The sequence below is a fragment of the Scyliorhinus canicula genome, chromosome 20 (genome assembly GCF_902713615.1).
Source record: "Scyliorhinus canicula chromosome 20, sScyCan1.1, whole genome shotgun sequence".
NCBI lineage: Eukaryota > Metazoa > Chordata > Chondrichthyes > Carcharhiniformes > Scyliorhinidae > Scyliorhinus > Scyliorhinus canicula.
In genome coordinates this window covers 86,895,258-86,911,918 of record NC_052165.1, presented here as the reverse complement: position 1 = coordinate 86,911,918, position 16,661 = coordinate 86,895,258, and the positions used below count along the sequence as shown (strand labels likewise).

The 16,661-nt window shown below is 48.2% G+C and overlaps 1 protein-coding gene across 6 annotated transcripts in view; it reads right to left on the bottom strand.

The window, feature by feature from the left end:
• The window catches only part of LOC119955119, a 192,947-nt gene that overhangs the window by 14,964 nt on the left and 161,322 nt on the right, over positions 1–16,661 (bottom strand). For all 6 annotated transcript variants that reach the window (XM_038781009.1, XM_038781010.1, XM_038781008.1 and 3 more), the window contains 2 exons: positions 7,367–7,479; positions 3,319–3,505 (listed from right to left, as the gene is read on the bottom strand). In XM_038781009.1, the coding sequence (XP_038636937.1) occupies positions 3,319–3,505; positions 7,367–7,479 (300 nt within the window). The remainder of the gene's footprint in view (positions 1–3,318; positions 3,506–7,366; positions 7,480–16,661) is intronic.

Below are 16,661 nucleotides of genomic sequence, written 5' to 3'. Positions count from 1 at the left end.
TCTGATCCACATCTCTAAATCACCCTCAATCCCCAGCCTCCATATTTTCTGCAATAGCCGACCGTGGGGAACCTAATCAAACGCTTTACTGAAATCCATATACACCACATCAACTGCTCTACCCTCGTCTACCTGTTCAGTCACCTTCTCAAAGAACTCGATAAGGTTTGTGAGGCATGACCTACCCTTCACAAAACCATGCTGACTGTCCCTAATCATATTATTCCTATCTAGATGATTATAAATCGTATCTTTTATAATCCTCTCCAAGACTTTACCCACCACAGACGTTAGGCTCACCGGCCTATAGTTACCGGGGTTATCTCTACTCCCCTTCTTGAACAAAGGGACCACATTTGCTATCCTCCAGTCCTCTGGCACTATTCCTGTAGCCAATGATGACCTAAAAATCAAAGCCAAAGGCTCAGCAATCTCTTCCCTGGCTTCCCAGAGAATCCTAGGATAAATCCTATCCGGCCCCGGGGACTTATCTATTTTCACCTTGTCCAGAATTGCCAACACTTCTTCCCTACGCACCTCAATGCCATCTATTCTAATAGCCTGGGTCTCAGCATTCTCCTCCACAATATTATCTTTTTCTTGAGTGAATACTGACGAAAAGTATTCATTTAGTATCTCGCTTATCTCCTCAGCCTCCACACACAACTTCCCACCACTGTCCTTGACTGGCCCTACTCTTACCCTAGTCATTCTTTTATTCCTGACATACCTATAGAAAGCTTTTGGGTTTTCCTTGATCCTACCTGCCAAAGACTTCTCATGTCCCCTCCTTGCTCGTCTCAGCTCTCTCTTTAGATCCTTCCTCGCTTCCTTGTAACTATCAAGCGCCCCAACTGAAACTTCACGCCTCATCTTCACATAGGCCTCCTTCTACCTCTTAACAAGAGATTCCACTTCTTTGGTAAACCACGGTTCCCTCGCTCGACCCCTTCCTCCCTGCCTGACTGGTACGTACTTATCAAGAACATGCAATAGCTGTTCCTTGAACAAGCTCCACATATCCAGTGTGCCCAACCCTTGCAGCCTACTTCTCCAACCAACACATCCTAAGTCATGATAATGGCATCATAATTGCCCTTCCCCCAGCTATAACTCTTGCCCTGCGGGGTATACTTATCCCTTTCCATCACTAACATAAAGGTCACCGAATTGTGGTCACTGTTTCCAAAGTGCTCACCTACCTCCAGATCTAACACCTGGCCTGGTTCATTACCCAAAACCAAATCCAATGTGGCCTCGCCTCTTGTTGGCCTGTCAACATATTGTGTCAGGAAACCCTCCTGCACACATTGTACAAAGAATGACCCATCTAATGTACTCGAACTATATCTTTTCCAGTCAATATTTGGAAAGTTAAAGTCTCCCATAACAACTACCCTGTTACTTTCGCTCTTTTCCAGAATCATCTTCGCCATCCTTTCCTCTACATCCCTAGAACTATTAGGTGGCCTATAGAAAACTCCCAACAGGGTGACCTCTCCTTTCCTGTTTCTAACCTCAGCCCATACTACCTCAGAAGAAGAGTCCCCATCTAGCATCCTTTCCGCCACCGTAATACTGTCCTTGACTAGCAGCGCCACACCTCTCCCTCTTTTGCCCCCTTCTCTGAGCTTACTAAAACACCTAAACCCCGGTACCTGCAACAACCATTCCTGTCCCTGCTCTATCCATGTCTCTGAAATGGCCACAACATCGAAGTCCCCCAGAACAGCTGATCAGTAGCTCTGCTCTGCTGCCCTCTGCTGGATGATTGCCTTCACTCAAACTCCTCGGGTCTCCTTCGCAGATTCACCTTCAACTTAGGCTGACTGCACTGCACGTATGCAAATTTCCCCAGAACAGCTGATCAGTAGCTCTGCTCTGCTGCCCTCTGCTGGATGATTGCCTTCACTCAAACTCCTCGGGTCTCCTTCGCAGATTCACCTTCAACTTAGGCTGACCGCACTGCACGTATGCAAATTTCCCCAGAACAGCTGATCAGTAGCTCTGCTCTGCTGCCCTCTGAGGAGGAATTTCTTCAGCCTGAGGATGGTGAATCTGTGGAACTCTTTGCTGCAGAAGGCCAAATCACTGAGTGTCTTTAAGACAGAGAAAGATAGGTTCTTGATCAATAGGGGGATCAGGGGTTCTGGGGAGAAGGTAGGAGAATGAGAAAAGTATTAGCCAAGATTAAATGGCGGAGCAGGATTGATGGGCCGAGTGGCCTAATTCTGCTCCTATGTCTTATGGTCTTATGGTATGAGAGGCCATCCTCCAACCATAATCATTCTGGAAATTACCATTGACCATTCAATAAACTGGTACAGCCATATAAATGCTGTGGTTATAAGAGCAGGTCAGAGGCCGGGTATCCTGTGCAAGCGATTCACCTCCTGAATCCACAAAGCCTTTTGACAATCTATGATACCCAAGTCAGGAGTATGATGAAATACTCTCCACTTTCCTCAATGACTGCAGCTCCAGCTGGGAGGGATACTGCCAGAGTGCCAGGCTGGCGTCACAAAGCTGGAGTTTTTTGCATGACATGACTCTGGTCTGGGGCTGCCTGAGGCCTGGGAGGGGATGAGATCCCTCTTATCAGTGAGTTGATGCTTGGGGGAGGTTCGAGGGTCACGTCGGGAGGGGGGGTGAGAGATTGGGATACCATTTACAAATGGCATCCCGATCTCTCCCTGCGCTCAGGCGTTCCGGCAGTGCCGAAAACGGGACTAAGTCTGTCCTCAGCTATGCGTTCCCTGCTGAGGCCCCTGATCTACCCGAGCGGTTGTTCAGTAGGCTGGTGTTCCTTGCCGCTCCAGGCTCCGATTAATACTCAGCCAATCGCGCTATGGGACTCTGTTCCTATTCAGGTAGATCGCGTCCGTCCTCAGTGAAAGCTCAGCAACCTCCTCCCTCACCAAGAACACTAGGATAGGAAAAGGAATGTGAAAACAGCCTGGTAGGTCGGTGACAGTTAATTATTTCTGTTTTACACATGTTGTTGGATTAACTGGAATTGGGGTATATGTTAATATTTGTATTTATGTGATGATGATAATAATCAGGGTGGTGAGATATGGAACTGTTATGATACAGGGGAAGGCAGGAACTGTTCAGGTAAAATGTTCTTAGATAAGTTCAAATATCACTCTATCCCACTCTGAGTTGGCATCTTTTGTGGAAAGATTCCATATTATTTCACATTCCCTACATGTGTAAATCAAGTAACTCTTCAGTGAGTTGCTTGAATCTTACATAATTCACCCCGAGTGTGGCACTTCTCAATGCTCCATTTCTCTACTGGCAGCTCCCACATACCTTGAAGGAGTAGTTTAGCACAATGGACACATGGATGCCTCGACAAGTACACCACATTTCCTTGCAAACATTTGGGAAAGCTGAGCAGTACTTGCTGTACAGCATGCAGGCCATTTCTGGAGCAGTCTATCACAAGTATCTGATTGGTTCCACCTCCAGCAAAGATTGTAATCCCGGTTTTGGAAAACTGAAATAAAAAAGACAATTTATCATTTTACTGCTCCGGGGTATTTTGCATAATTGTTCAACACCTAATCCAGAACTGTTTTCTGGACATGTAGATTCTAACCTCATGCAATACCTGTGCTGGGAGTGTTTGAAAAGGACAGTGTAAAGGGAGCTTTACTCTGTATCTAACCCCATGTATATCCTGTCCTGGGAGTGTTTGTTGGTGACAGGGGAGCTTTATTTGTATTGGACCTGTGCTGTACCTCTCCTTGGAGTATTCGGTGGGACAGTGTAGAGGGAGCTTTACTCTGTATCTAACCCCGTGCTGTACCTGCATTGGGAGTGTTTGATGGGGACAGTGTAGAGGGAGCTTTACTCTGAATCTAACCCCGTGCTGTACCTGTCCGGGGAGTGTTTGATGGGGACAGTGTAAAGGGAGCTTTACACTGTATCTAACTTTGTGCTGTACCTCTCCTGGGAATAATATAAGTTCCTGGGCGGGCCTGACAGGATAGATGATGACATGTTTTCACTGGTGAGAGAGTCTCGAACAAAAGAACATGGCTACAAGTTAAAGGGCCGGTCATTTAAACCTGAGGTGCATCGAAATTTCTTCCTGTCGAGTGTGAATCTCTGGAATTCTCTGCCCCGGAGGGTGGTGGAGGCTCGATCATTAGAAGTATTTAAAGTGGAGCTGAATAAATATTTGATAGATTGAGGAATAAAGGGCTATGGGGGAATGGCACAGGAAAGGAGTTGAGGCCGGCATGATTGTATTAAATGGCTGGGCATGCTTGAAGGGCCTGGTCATAGAATCATGGAATTTATAGTACTGAAGGAGGTTATTCTCCCATCGAACCTGCATCAGCCCTTGGATAGAGCACCATACCCAAAGCCACACCTCCACCATATACCCGTAACCAAATAACCCTATTTAACCTTTTTTGGACACTAAGGGCAATTTAGGTTGGCCAATCCACCTAACCCGCACATCTTTAGACTGTGGGTGGAAATGGGAGCACCCGGAGGAAACCCACGCACACACGGGTAGAACGTGCAGAATCCTCACAGACAGTGACCCAAGCTGGCCTAATTCTGCTCCTATGTCTTATGGTCTTATGGTGATACACTCACCAAAAACTTGTAAGTATTAATATGTCAGTAGAAGGGTAGAACAGAGTTCATATCATTTGCAGGCTATGTCCAGCATGCCTAAGAGGTGATGAGGAGATTTCATATTTAAAATGTTGGATTTAGCAACACAATTGCTTTATTGAAATTGGCAAATCGCAACTTTGGCATCTTCAAAAATACTTTTCCAGTTTTACACTTCCCTTCCCTCACCTCAGCTGGGCCATAAATAGTATGAACACCTGTCAATAATATTCACAGAAGCACAGAATAATACAATGCAGAAGAGGCCCTTTGGCCCATTGGGTCTGCACTGACCCATGAAAAGTACCTGACCTGCCTACCTAATCCCATTTGCCAGCACTTACTCCACAGCCTTGAATGTTATGATGTGTCCAGTTGCTTTTTAAAGGATGTGAGGCAACCCGTCTCTCCCACACTCCCAGACAGTGCCTTCCAGACCATAACCATACTCGGTAAAAAAGCTTTTCCTCAAATCCTCCATAAACCTCCTGCCCCAACCTTGAACGTGTGTCCCCTCATAACTGACCCTTAAAATAAGGGGAACAGCTGCTCCCTATTCTCCCTGTCCATGCCCCTCATAATTTTGTACATCTTGATCAGGACACCCCGTAACAGCCTCCCCGAACAGGCGCCGGATTGTGGCGACTAGGGGCTTTTCACAGTAACTTCATTTGAAACTACTCGAGACAATAAGCAATTTTCATTTCATTTTCATTTCAGTCTTCTCTGCTCCAGCAAAACCAACCCAAGCCTATCCAACCTCTCTTCATAACTGAAATGTTCCATCACAGGCAGCATCCTAGTGAATCACTGCTGCACCCTCTCCAATGCAATCACATCCTTCCAATGATGTGTTGACCAGAATTGCACACAGTACTCCATCTGTGGCCTCACCAAAGTTCTCCACAACTCCAACGTGACCTTTCTGCTTTTGTAATCTCTGCCTCGATTGATAAAGGCAATATGCCTTGTTCACTACCCTATTAACCTGCCCTTCTGCCTTCAGAGATCTATGGATAAACACGCCAATATTTCTTTGTTCTTCAGAATTTCCCCGTGTCAGGCCATTCATTGAATACTTCCTTGTTACATTACTCCTTCAAAAGTGTATCACCTTACACTTTTCAGTGTTAAATTCCATCTGGCACTTTTCAGCCCATTTGACCATCCTGTCCATAGCTTCCTTAAACCTAAGTCACGCAACCTCACTGTTAACCACTCGGTCAATCTTTGTGATATCTGCAAACTTACTGATCCTATTCCCCACATAGTAATCTATGTCTTTTATATAAATGTCAAACAATAGGGGTCCCAGCACAGATCCCTGTTGTACGCCACTGGACACTGGCTTCCAGTCACGAAAGCAGCCGTTCGTCATCACCCTCCGTCTCCTACAGCTAAGCCAATTTTGAATCCAGTTACCTTGTGTAACATGTACATTTGTCTATTTTATAAGTCTCCGATGTGGGACCTTGCCAGAGGCTTTGCTGAAATCCATGAAACTATATCAATTGCACCACCCCATCTACACACCTGGTCTTATGCTCAAAAAAATTCAATCAAATTTGTTGGGCATGACTCCCTCTGACAAAGCCATGCTGACTATTCCTGATCAAACCTTGCCTCTCAAAGTGGAGATAGATTCTCTCCTTCAGAATTGTCTCCAATAGCTTCCCTACATTGACACAAGACTCATTGGTCTGTAGTCCCCTTGCTTATCTCTACAACCTTTCTTAAATAGTGGAAGCACATTAGCTGTTCTCCAGTCTTCTGGCGCTTCCTCCATGGTCAGAGAGGAATTAAAAATCTGGGTCAGAGCCCCTGCCGTCTCCTTCCTCATTTCCCAAAGCATCGTGGGACTCAATTCATCCAGACCTGGATGTTTGTCCACTTTTAAGCCCACCAACACCTCCAAAACCTTGTCACTCCTTATGACAATTTGCTCAATTACCTCACAGTCTCTCTCCCTGAGTTCCATATCTACCTCCACGTTCTGTTGGGTGAAGACAGATGTTAAGTAATCGTTCAACACTCGACCAATGTCCTCTGGCTCCACTCACAGATTTCCCTATTGGTCCCTAATGAGCCTTTCTTACTCTTTCCCTGGTGATCCTCTTCCCATTGATATACTTACAGAATATCTTGGGAATTTTCCTACGTTTACCAGCCAGAGCTTTCTCATATCCCCTCTTTGCTCTCCTAATTGCTTTCTTAAGCTCCATCCTGCACTTTCCTGTACTCCACTAATGTCTCTGTTGATTTTCTCCCCTTGTGCTTGCTAAAGAACTCTCTTTTTCTTCTCGTCGTACCCTGAATGTCTCTGGTCATCCATGGTTCTCTGGGCTTGTTACTCCTTCCTATTACCCGAGAGGGAACAAGTTGGGCCTGTACCCTCCCCATTTCCTTTTTGAATACTCCTGCAGAACTTGAATTCAAATTTCTCCATCTGCCATGATGGGATTTGAACCTGGGTCCCCAGAGCATAAACCTGGATCTCTGGATTACTAGTCCAGTGATAATACCACTGTACCACCACCTTCCCAATATTCTAAATGAAAACAGAAAATGCTGGAAAAACTCAGCAAGTCTGGCATCATCTGTGGAAAGAAACATAGAATTAATATTTTGAATCCAATAAGACTCTTTAGAACTTCTTGTCAGTCAAGATTCAAACTCTGCCTTAAAAAATACTCAATGCCTCTGTCTCCACCTATGAAATACTCACTTTAATTTTACCTTTCTCTTTTGGTTCCACACACAATGGTGAGTCTTCCATTTGCAGAGCGAGGTACATTAGCAGATCGTCCTTGTTCGGTAGGCGTACTGGACCAACTGAGACTGGTCAAGTAAAAACAACATAAAATTCAAAATTTAAAAAAAATCATATTTAACTACAAAACTTTCCAGAATGATCACTATGATTCAAAATCAGAAACAGTTTGGATGAATTCTTGAGACAAGATTGCCAAACGACCTCAAGTCGAGGAAAAATAGCAGATATGGAGTGGAATTCTCCGTCCCCGAGACACTCAAAATGCGTTCCCCAATGGGATGAAGAATCGGGTGCTGGGGTAAAATCGGGATTGGTGCGGGACATCGAGCCAAATGCCATGCTCCGACCCCTCGTTGATGGCGTGAGCGGGTTCCACGCCACACGCCAGCAGAAGCATGGAGATAAATGCAAATGGGGCATATTGCACCTATTTAGCGGAAACGGTGCCCCATGCTCCATTCTCCCATAGAACATAGAACATAGAATGATACAGCGCAGTACAGGCCCTTCGGCCCTCGATGTTGCACCGACATGGAAAAAAAAACTAAAGGCCATCTAACCTACACTATGCCCTTATCATCCATATGCTTATCCAATAAATTTTTTAATGCCCTCAATGTTGGCGAATTCACTACTGTTGCAGGTAGGGCATTCCACGGCCTCACCACTCTTTGCGTAAAAAACCCACCTCTGACCTCTGTCGTAAATCTATTACCCCTCAATTTAAGGCTATGTCCCCTCGTGCTAGCCACCTCCATCCGCGGGAGAAGGCTCTCGCTGTCCACCCTATCTAACCCTCTGATCATTTTGTATGCCTCTATTAAGTCACCTCTTAACCTTCTTCTTTCTAACGAAAACAACCTCAAGTCCATCAGCCTTTCCTCATAAGATTTTCCCTCCATACCAGGCAACATCCTGGTAAATCTCCTCTGCACCCGTTCCAAAGCTTCCACGTCCTTCCTATAATGAGGCGACCAGAACTGTACGCAATACTCCAAATGCGGCCGTACTAGAGTTTTGTACAACTGCAACATGACCTCATGGCTCCGGAACTCAATCCCTCTACCAATAAAGGCCAACACACCATAGGCCTTCTTCACAACCCTATCAACCTGGGTGGCAACTTTCAGGGATCTATGTACATGGACACCGAGACCCTCTGCTCATCCACACTACCAAGAATTTTACCATTAGCCACATATTCCGCATTCCTGTTATTCTTTCCAAAGTGAATCACCTCACACTTCTCCAAATTAAACTCCATTTGCCACCTCTCAGCCCAGCTCTGCAGCTTATCTATGTCCCTCTGTAACCTGCAACATCCTTCCGCACTGTCTACAACTCCACCGACTTTAGTGTCGTCTGCAAATTTACTCACCCATCCTTCTGCGCCCTCCTCTAGGTCATTTATAAAAATGACAAACAGCAACGGCCCCAGAACAGATCCTTGTGGTACGCCACTCGTAACTGAACTCCATTCTGAACATTTCCCATCAACTACCACCCTCTGTCTTCTTTCAACTAGCCAATTTCTGATCCACATCTCTAAATCACCCTCAATCCCCAGCCTCCGTATTTTCTGCAGTAGCCGACCGTGGGGAACCTTATCAAACGCTTTACTGAAATCCATATACACCACATCAACTGCTCTACCCTCGTCTACCTGTTCAGTCACCTTCTCAAAGAACTCGATAAGGTTTGTGAGGCATGACCTACCCTTCTCAAAACCATGCTGACTATCCCTAATCATATTATTCCTATCTAGATGATTATAAATCGTATCTTTTATAATCCTCTCCAAGACTTTACCCACCACAGACGTTAGGCTCACTGGCCTATAGTTACCAGGGTTATCTCTACTCCCCTTCTTGAACAAAGGGACCACATTTGCTATCCTCCAGTCCTCTGGCACTATTCCTGTAGCCAATGATGACCTAAAAATCAAAGCCAAAGGCTCAGCAATCTCTTCCCTGGCTTCCCAGAGAATCCTAGGATAAATCCCATCAGGCCTCGGGGACTTATCTATTTTCACCTTGTCCAGAATTGCCAACACTTCTTCCCTACGCACCTCAATGCCATCTATTCTAATAGCCTGGGTCTCAGCATTCTCCTCCACAATATTATTTTTTTCCTGAGTGAATACTGACGAAAAGTATTCATTTAGTATCTCGCTTATCTCCTCAGCCTCCACACACAACTTCCCACCACTGTCCTTGACTGGCCCTACTCTTACCCTAGTCATTCTTTTATTCCTGACATACCTATAGAAAGCTTTTGGGTTTTCCTTGATCCTACCTGCCAAAGGCTTCTCATGTCCCCTCCTTGCTCGTCTCAGCTCTCTCTTTAGATCCTTCCTCGCTTCCTTGTAACTATCAAGCGCCCCAACTGAAACTTCACACCTCATCTTCACATAGGCCTCCTTCTTCCTCTTAACAAGAGATTCCACTTCTTTGGTAAACCACGGTTCCCTCGCTCGACCCCTTCCTCCCTGCCTGACTGGTACGTACTTATCAAGAACATGCAATAGCTGTTCCTTGAACAAGCTCCACATATCCAGTGTGCCCAACCCTTGCAGCCTACTTCTCCAACCTACACATCCTAAGTCATGTCTAATGGCATCATAATTGCCCTTCCCCCAGCTATAACTCTTGCCCTGCGGGATATACTTATCCCTTTCCATCACTAACGTAAAGGTCACCGAATTGTGGTCACTGTTTCCAAAGTGCTCACATACCTCCAGATCTAACACCTGGCCTGGTTCATTACCCAAAACCAAATCCAATGTGGCCTTGCCTCTTGTTGGCCTGTCAACATATTGTGTCAGGAAACCCTCCTGCACACATTGTACAAAGAATGACCCATCTAATGTACTCGAACTATATCTTTTCCAGTCAATATTTGGAAAGTTAAAGTCCCCCATAACAACTACCCTGTTACTTTCGCTCTTTTCCAGAATCATCTTCGCCATCCTTTCCTCTACATCCCTAGAACTATTAGGTGGCCTATAGAAAACTCCCAACAGGGTGACCTCTCCTTTCCTGTTTCTAACCTCAGCCCATACTACCTCAGAAGAAGAGTCCCCATCTAGCATCCTTTCCGCCACCGTAATACTGTCCTTGACTAGCAGCGCCACACCTCTCCCTCTTTTGCCCCCTTCTCTGAGCTTACTAAAACACCTAAACCCCGGTACCTGCAACAACCATTCCTGTCCCTGCTCTATCCATGTCTCTGAAATGGCCACAACATCGAAGTCCCAGGTACCAACCCATGCTGCCAGTTCCCCTACCTTATTTCGTATACTCCTGGCATTGAAGTAGACACACTTCAAACCACCTACCTGAACACTGGCACCCTCCTGCGAAGTCAATCTGTGCTCCTGACCTCTATACTCTCAATCTCCCGTACCCCAAAACTACAATCCAGGTTCCCATGCCCCTGCTGAATTAGTTTAAACCCCCCCAAAGAGCACTAACAAATCTCCCCCCCAGGATATTGGTGCCCCTCAGGTTCAGATGTAGACCATCCTGTCTATAGAGGTCCCACTTCCCCAGAAAGAGCCCCAGTTATCCAGAAATCTGAATCCCTCCCGCCTGCACCATCCCTGTAGCCACGTGTTTAATTGCTCTCTCTCCCTATTCCTCGTCTCACTATCACGTGGCACGGGCAACAACCCAGAGATAACAACTCTGTTTGTTCTCGCTCTGAGCTTCCATCCTAGCTCCCTAAAGGCCTGCCTGACATCCTTGTCCCCTTTCCTACCTATGTCGTTAGTGCCAATGTGGACTACGACTTGGGGCTGCTCCCCCTCCCCCTTAAGGACCCGGAAAACACGATCCGAGACATCACTTACCCTTGCACCTGGGAGGCAACATACCAAACGTGAGTCTCTCTCGCTCCCACAAAATCTCCTAAATGTGTCCCTGAGTATTGAGTCCCCAATTACAAATGTTCTACTCCTTTCCCCCCTTCCCTTCTGAGCAACAGGGACAGACTCCGTGCCAGAGGCCCGTACCCCATGGCTTACCCCTGGTAAGTCGTCCCCCCCACAAGTATCCAAAACGGTATACTTGTTACTCAGGGGAACGACCGCAGCGGGTCCCTGCACTGACTGTTTTCTTCCCAGTCCCTCTTACAGTTACCCATCTATCTCCAGTCTTTGGTGTAACTACTTCCCTGAAGCTCCTACCTATGACCCCCTCTGCCTCCCGAATGATCCGAAGTTCATCCAGCTCAAGCTCCAGGTCCCTAACACGGTTTTTGAGGAGCTGGAGTTGGGTGCACTTCCCACAGATGAAATCAGCAGGGACATGATTGTCCAGTTGCCATGGCTGGAAATCACGTGGGCAAGGTTCACTTCTTGGGCTGGATTCTCCAATCCCCAACACCGAAATTGTGTTTGGCGATGGGGCGGAGAATCCCCGATGACTCCAAAATCGGGGGCGGCGCCGCTTTTGCGAAGCTCCGCCCCCTGAAAACTGGCGCATTGAAAGAGTACGCTGCATACAGTATCCATGGCCTCAGGCCATTGCCTGTGGCCCGCCCCACGATGCTCCGTCCCTGACCGGCCGAGTTCCCGATGGCATGCGACATGCGTGGTCTCACCCGTCATGAATTCAGCATCGCGGCTGCGGACTCAGTCCAGTGCCGCCACAGTCGGAGGAGAGCGATCTGCAGGCAGGGGGGCTTTATTCAGGGATGGGGGCACAGTGGGGGGGGGGGGTAGTCCTGGGGAGCACGGGCGGCAAAAGGGGGTACTATTTTTGCGGTCCGGGTCACGGGCTATGTCCACCATGAAGCACGGCACAGCAGATCACTACACTTTGCAGATAGTTTTTATGAGCTATCAATCAGGAACCACTACTGTAAAGCAATGAATGGATTGGAGACAGTGGACCTGTGGGAACCACATTCAGGCACAGCTATGCCAGGAGTGGACACATGAAGATGCAAGGTAACATTTACAGATATAATGCTTCCCAAAGCCCCTGTCTGTACTGTGCTCTAGCTTCCTGACAGGAGTCATTTTCTGTTCCGGGTTAGTGGGGGGCAGAGGGGTGGGGGAGGGGGGGGTCCCTTTAGGAGAGTGGTCCCTGTGGGAGGCCCCCCAATACAGAGGTTTTACAGTGCAGAAGGAGACCATTCGGCCCATCGAGTCTGCACCAGCTCTTGGAAAGAGCACCCTACCCAAGGTCAACACCTCCACCCTGTCCCCATAACCCAGTAACCCCACCCAACACTAAGGGCAATTTTGGACACTAAGGGCAATTTATCATGGCCAATCCACCTAACCTGCACATCTTTGGACTGTGGGAGGAAACCGGATCACCCGGAGGAAACCCACGCACACACGGGGAGGATGTGCAGACTCCACACAGACAGTGACCCAAGCCGGAATCGAATCTGGGACCCTGGAGCTGTGAAGCAATTGTGCTATCCACAATGCTATTGTGCTGCCCACGGTTTCTGGGGGGGGCCTTATTACAGGCATCCCTGAGGGTGGTCCCCTGTTACAGGGGTTTCTGGGGCTCCCACTATTATAGGAATCCCTGGAGGGCACCCTTTTGCAGGGGGTTCCTGTGGGGTTCTCCCATTACAGTGGTTCATGTGGATCGTCTCCCAATTACAGAGGTCCCTGTGGGTAGTCTCCCTATTACAGGGATCCATGTCAGGTCTCCTTACTACAGTAGATCCTGGAGGGTTCCACTATTACAGGGGTCCCTGGGGGTCCCTCATTACAGGAGTTCCTGGGGGGTCCCCCTATTACAGGGGTCTCTGGGGGAGTCCCCCTATTATAGGGGTCCCGGAGGGTCTTCAATTACAGACATCCTGATGGGAGGTCCCCCTATTACAGTGGTCCCTGGGTGGTCCCCTTCTTACAGGTGTCTCGGGGGGCATGAAGGGTCACCCCCATACCGAGGAGCAGGGAGGCACTGGGCAATCTGGGCTGCCGAGTATGGGGGGGCGGGGGGCTGATTTGCGGTACGGGGGGAGGGGGAGGGACTGACTTGCAGCACGGGGGGGGGGGGGGGGGGGGGTCGGGGTGGTGGCAGGCCACAGGACCTCACTGTCGGGTTGCTTGTTCAAAGCGGCGGCACAATGTCGTGATTCCCCCGGAATCCATCTTATTCCACCTCATGCATAAATATGCATGTCATGAAACACTGAATTGCCTCCCGTTTTACGACCACAAGGAGGTCATAAAACTGGTACAACTTAGCTCATGCGGGAGAACAAGAAGGGAGTATCCAGCCCAGGGTCTTAAGTGGGTTGAGTAAGAGTAGAAATAGAAACGTGTGCAGGTTAAAGGCAAAAAGGTGAGACAGGCCTGGAGTGATTATTGACCATTTCCAATATTTTAGTGTTTCAGCGGCAGCTGCAGAGGGAGCTTTACTCTGTCTTTAACCCCGTGTTGTACCTGTCCTGGGAGTGTTTGATGGGGACAGTGTAGAGGGAGCTTTACTCTGTATCTAACCCCGTGCTGTACATGTCCTGGGAGTGTTTGATGGGGACAGTGTAGAGGGAACTTTACTCTGTATCTAACCCCGTGCTGTATCTGTCCTGGGAGTGTTTGATAGGGACAGTGTAGAGGGAGCTTTACTCTGTATCTAACGCCGTGCTGTACCTATCCTGCCAGTGTTTGATGGGGACAGTTAGAGGGAGTTTTACCCTGTATCAAACCCCGTGCTGAACCTGCCCTGGAAGTGTTTAACAAAGAGAACAAAGAACAATACAGCACAGGAACAGGCCCTTTGCCCCTCCAAGCCTGTACCGGTCATGATACCAACTGATGCGACCATCAATTCGCTCAGAGACACGAGTTGGAGTAAACTGTGGCTTTAATTGGCTTACAACTGAGCATGCCTGCGACTGCACGATACTGAGGGCGGTCTCGCAGGACCGCAGCACTTATACTCCCTAAAGGGGGCGGAGCCTAGGGCGGAGCCCTATATATGCTCCTCATCTCCCCCCTGTTGGCAGAGCCACACATTGGCTCACAGATGGGGCCCAAAGGGACAACAGTGTGAATTACCAGTTACACATTAACTACATTCACACCCTGTTAAAAACATCAAGTCCGGCGGGGTGACAGATCTACAAGTTCAGTCGGTCCGGCGCCCGGATCGTGCGTTGCGACCGACAAAGCGCAGGTGTTGCAGCCATTTCAGATGGCTGTGGAAGGATGTTCTGTGCGGGTCCGGTGGTGGACTCCGGGGATGGTTCTTCCTGAGCTTTGTTCCTGCGGATTGGTGTGCCGGGTGGAAGGGAGTGCGGGAAGCAAATAGGCGCGGGTATGCGGGGCGTGGGTCGGGTGGGGTGTAGTGTGGGGGGGGGCATATCAGCGGTAGTGGTGGTAGAGCCTGTGGATTCCAGGTCCTGGAGGGAGACGGTGTCTTGCCAGCCATCGGGGTGTTCGACATACGCGTAGTAGGGGTTTGAGTGCAGGAGCTGGACCCTCTCTACCAGGGGGTCGGTCTCATGTGTCCGAACGTGGTTCCGAAGGAGGAAAGGGCCCGGTGTCCTCAACCAGGATGGAAGCGAGGCCCCCGTGGTAGTTCCCAGAGGGAAGACAAATAAGCGATCATGAGGAGTCTGATTCATGGCCGTACAAAGGTGGGACCTAATAGCATGGAGCGCATCGGGTGGCAGCGTTAAGGGTGGCAGCGAGAGCGACCTCTGATGCGTTGCTCTCCACCTGGAATGGGACGGAGCTCGTCTACCGCACGCATGGTGGCTTTGGCGATGTCCGCCTTAATGCAGTCGAAGGCCTGGCGAGCCTCGACTGACAGTGGGAATAGGGCGGTCTTAAATAGTGGGCGGGCTTTGTCCACATACTGGGGGACGCATTGAGCATAGTATGAAAAAAATCCGAGGCACCACTTGAGGGCCTTGGGAAAGTGAGGGAGAGGGATTTGTAATACGGTCAGGGTCAGGTCCTAGGACCCCATTTTCCACGACGTAGCCGAGGATGGCTAGCCTGGTAGTGCGGAAAAGGCTTTCTATAGGTATATCAGGAACAAAAGAACGACTAGAGTAAGATTAGGGCCAATCAAGGGTAGTAGTGGAAAGTTGTGTGTGGAATCAGAGGAGATAGGGGAAGCGTTAAATGGATATTTTTCGTCAGTGTTTACACTGGAGAAAGACAATGTTGTCGAGGAGAATACTCAGGTACAGTCGACCAGGCTAGATGGAATTGAGGTTCACAAGGAGGAGGTGTTAGGATTCTCTGGGAAGCCAGGGAGGAGATTGCAGAGCCTTTGTCCTTGATCTTGATGTCGTCTTTGTCGACAGGAATAGTGCCGGAAGACTGGAGGATAGCAAATGTTGTACCCTTGTTCAAGAAGGGGAGTAGAGACAACCCTGGTAATTATAGACCTGTGAGCCTTACTTCGGTTGTGGGTTAAATGTTGGAAAAGGTTATAAGAGATAGGGTTTATAATTATCTTGAAAAGAACAAGTTGATTAGCGATACTCAACGCGGTTAAGTGAAGGGTAGGTCATGCCTCACAACCTTATTGAGTTTTTTGAGATGGTGACCAAACAGATGGATGAGGGTAAAGCGGTTGATGTGGTGTATATGGATTTCAGTAAGGCGTTTGAAAAGGTTCCCCACGGTAGGCTATTGCAGAAAATAAGGAAGTATGGGATTGAAGGTGATTTAGCGGTTTGGATCAGTAATTGGCTAGCTGAAAGAAGACAGAGGGTGGTGGTTGATAGCAAATGTTCATCCTGGAGTTCAGTTACTAGTGATGTACCGCAAGGATCTGTTTTGGGGCCACTGCTGTTTGTCATTTTTATAAATGACCTGGAAGAGGGTGTAGAAGGATGGGTTAGTAAATTTGCAGATGACACGAAGGTCGGTGGAGTTGTGGATAGTGCTGAAGGATGTTATAGGTTACAGAGGGACATAGATAAACTGCAGAGCTGGGCTGAGAGGTGGCAGATGGAGTTTAATGCGGAAAAGTGTGAGGTGGTTCACTTTGGAAGGAGTAACAGGAATGCAGAGTACTGGGCTAATGGCAAGATTCTTGGCAGTGTAGATGAACAGAGAGATCTCGGCATCCAGGTACATAAATCCCTGAAAGTTGCCACCCAGGTTAATAGGGCTGTTAAGAAGGCATATGGTGTGCTAGCCTTTATCAGTAGGCGGATTGAGTTTCGGAGCCACGAGGTCATGCTGCAGCTGTACAAAACTCTGGTGCGGCCGCACCTGGAGTATTGCGTGCAGTTCTGGTCACCACATTATAGG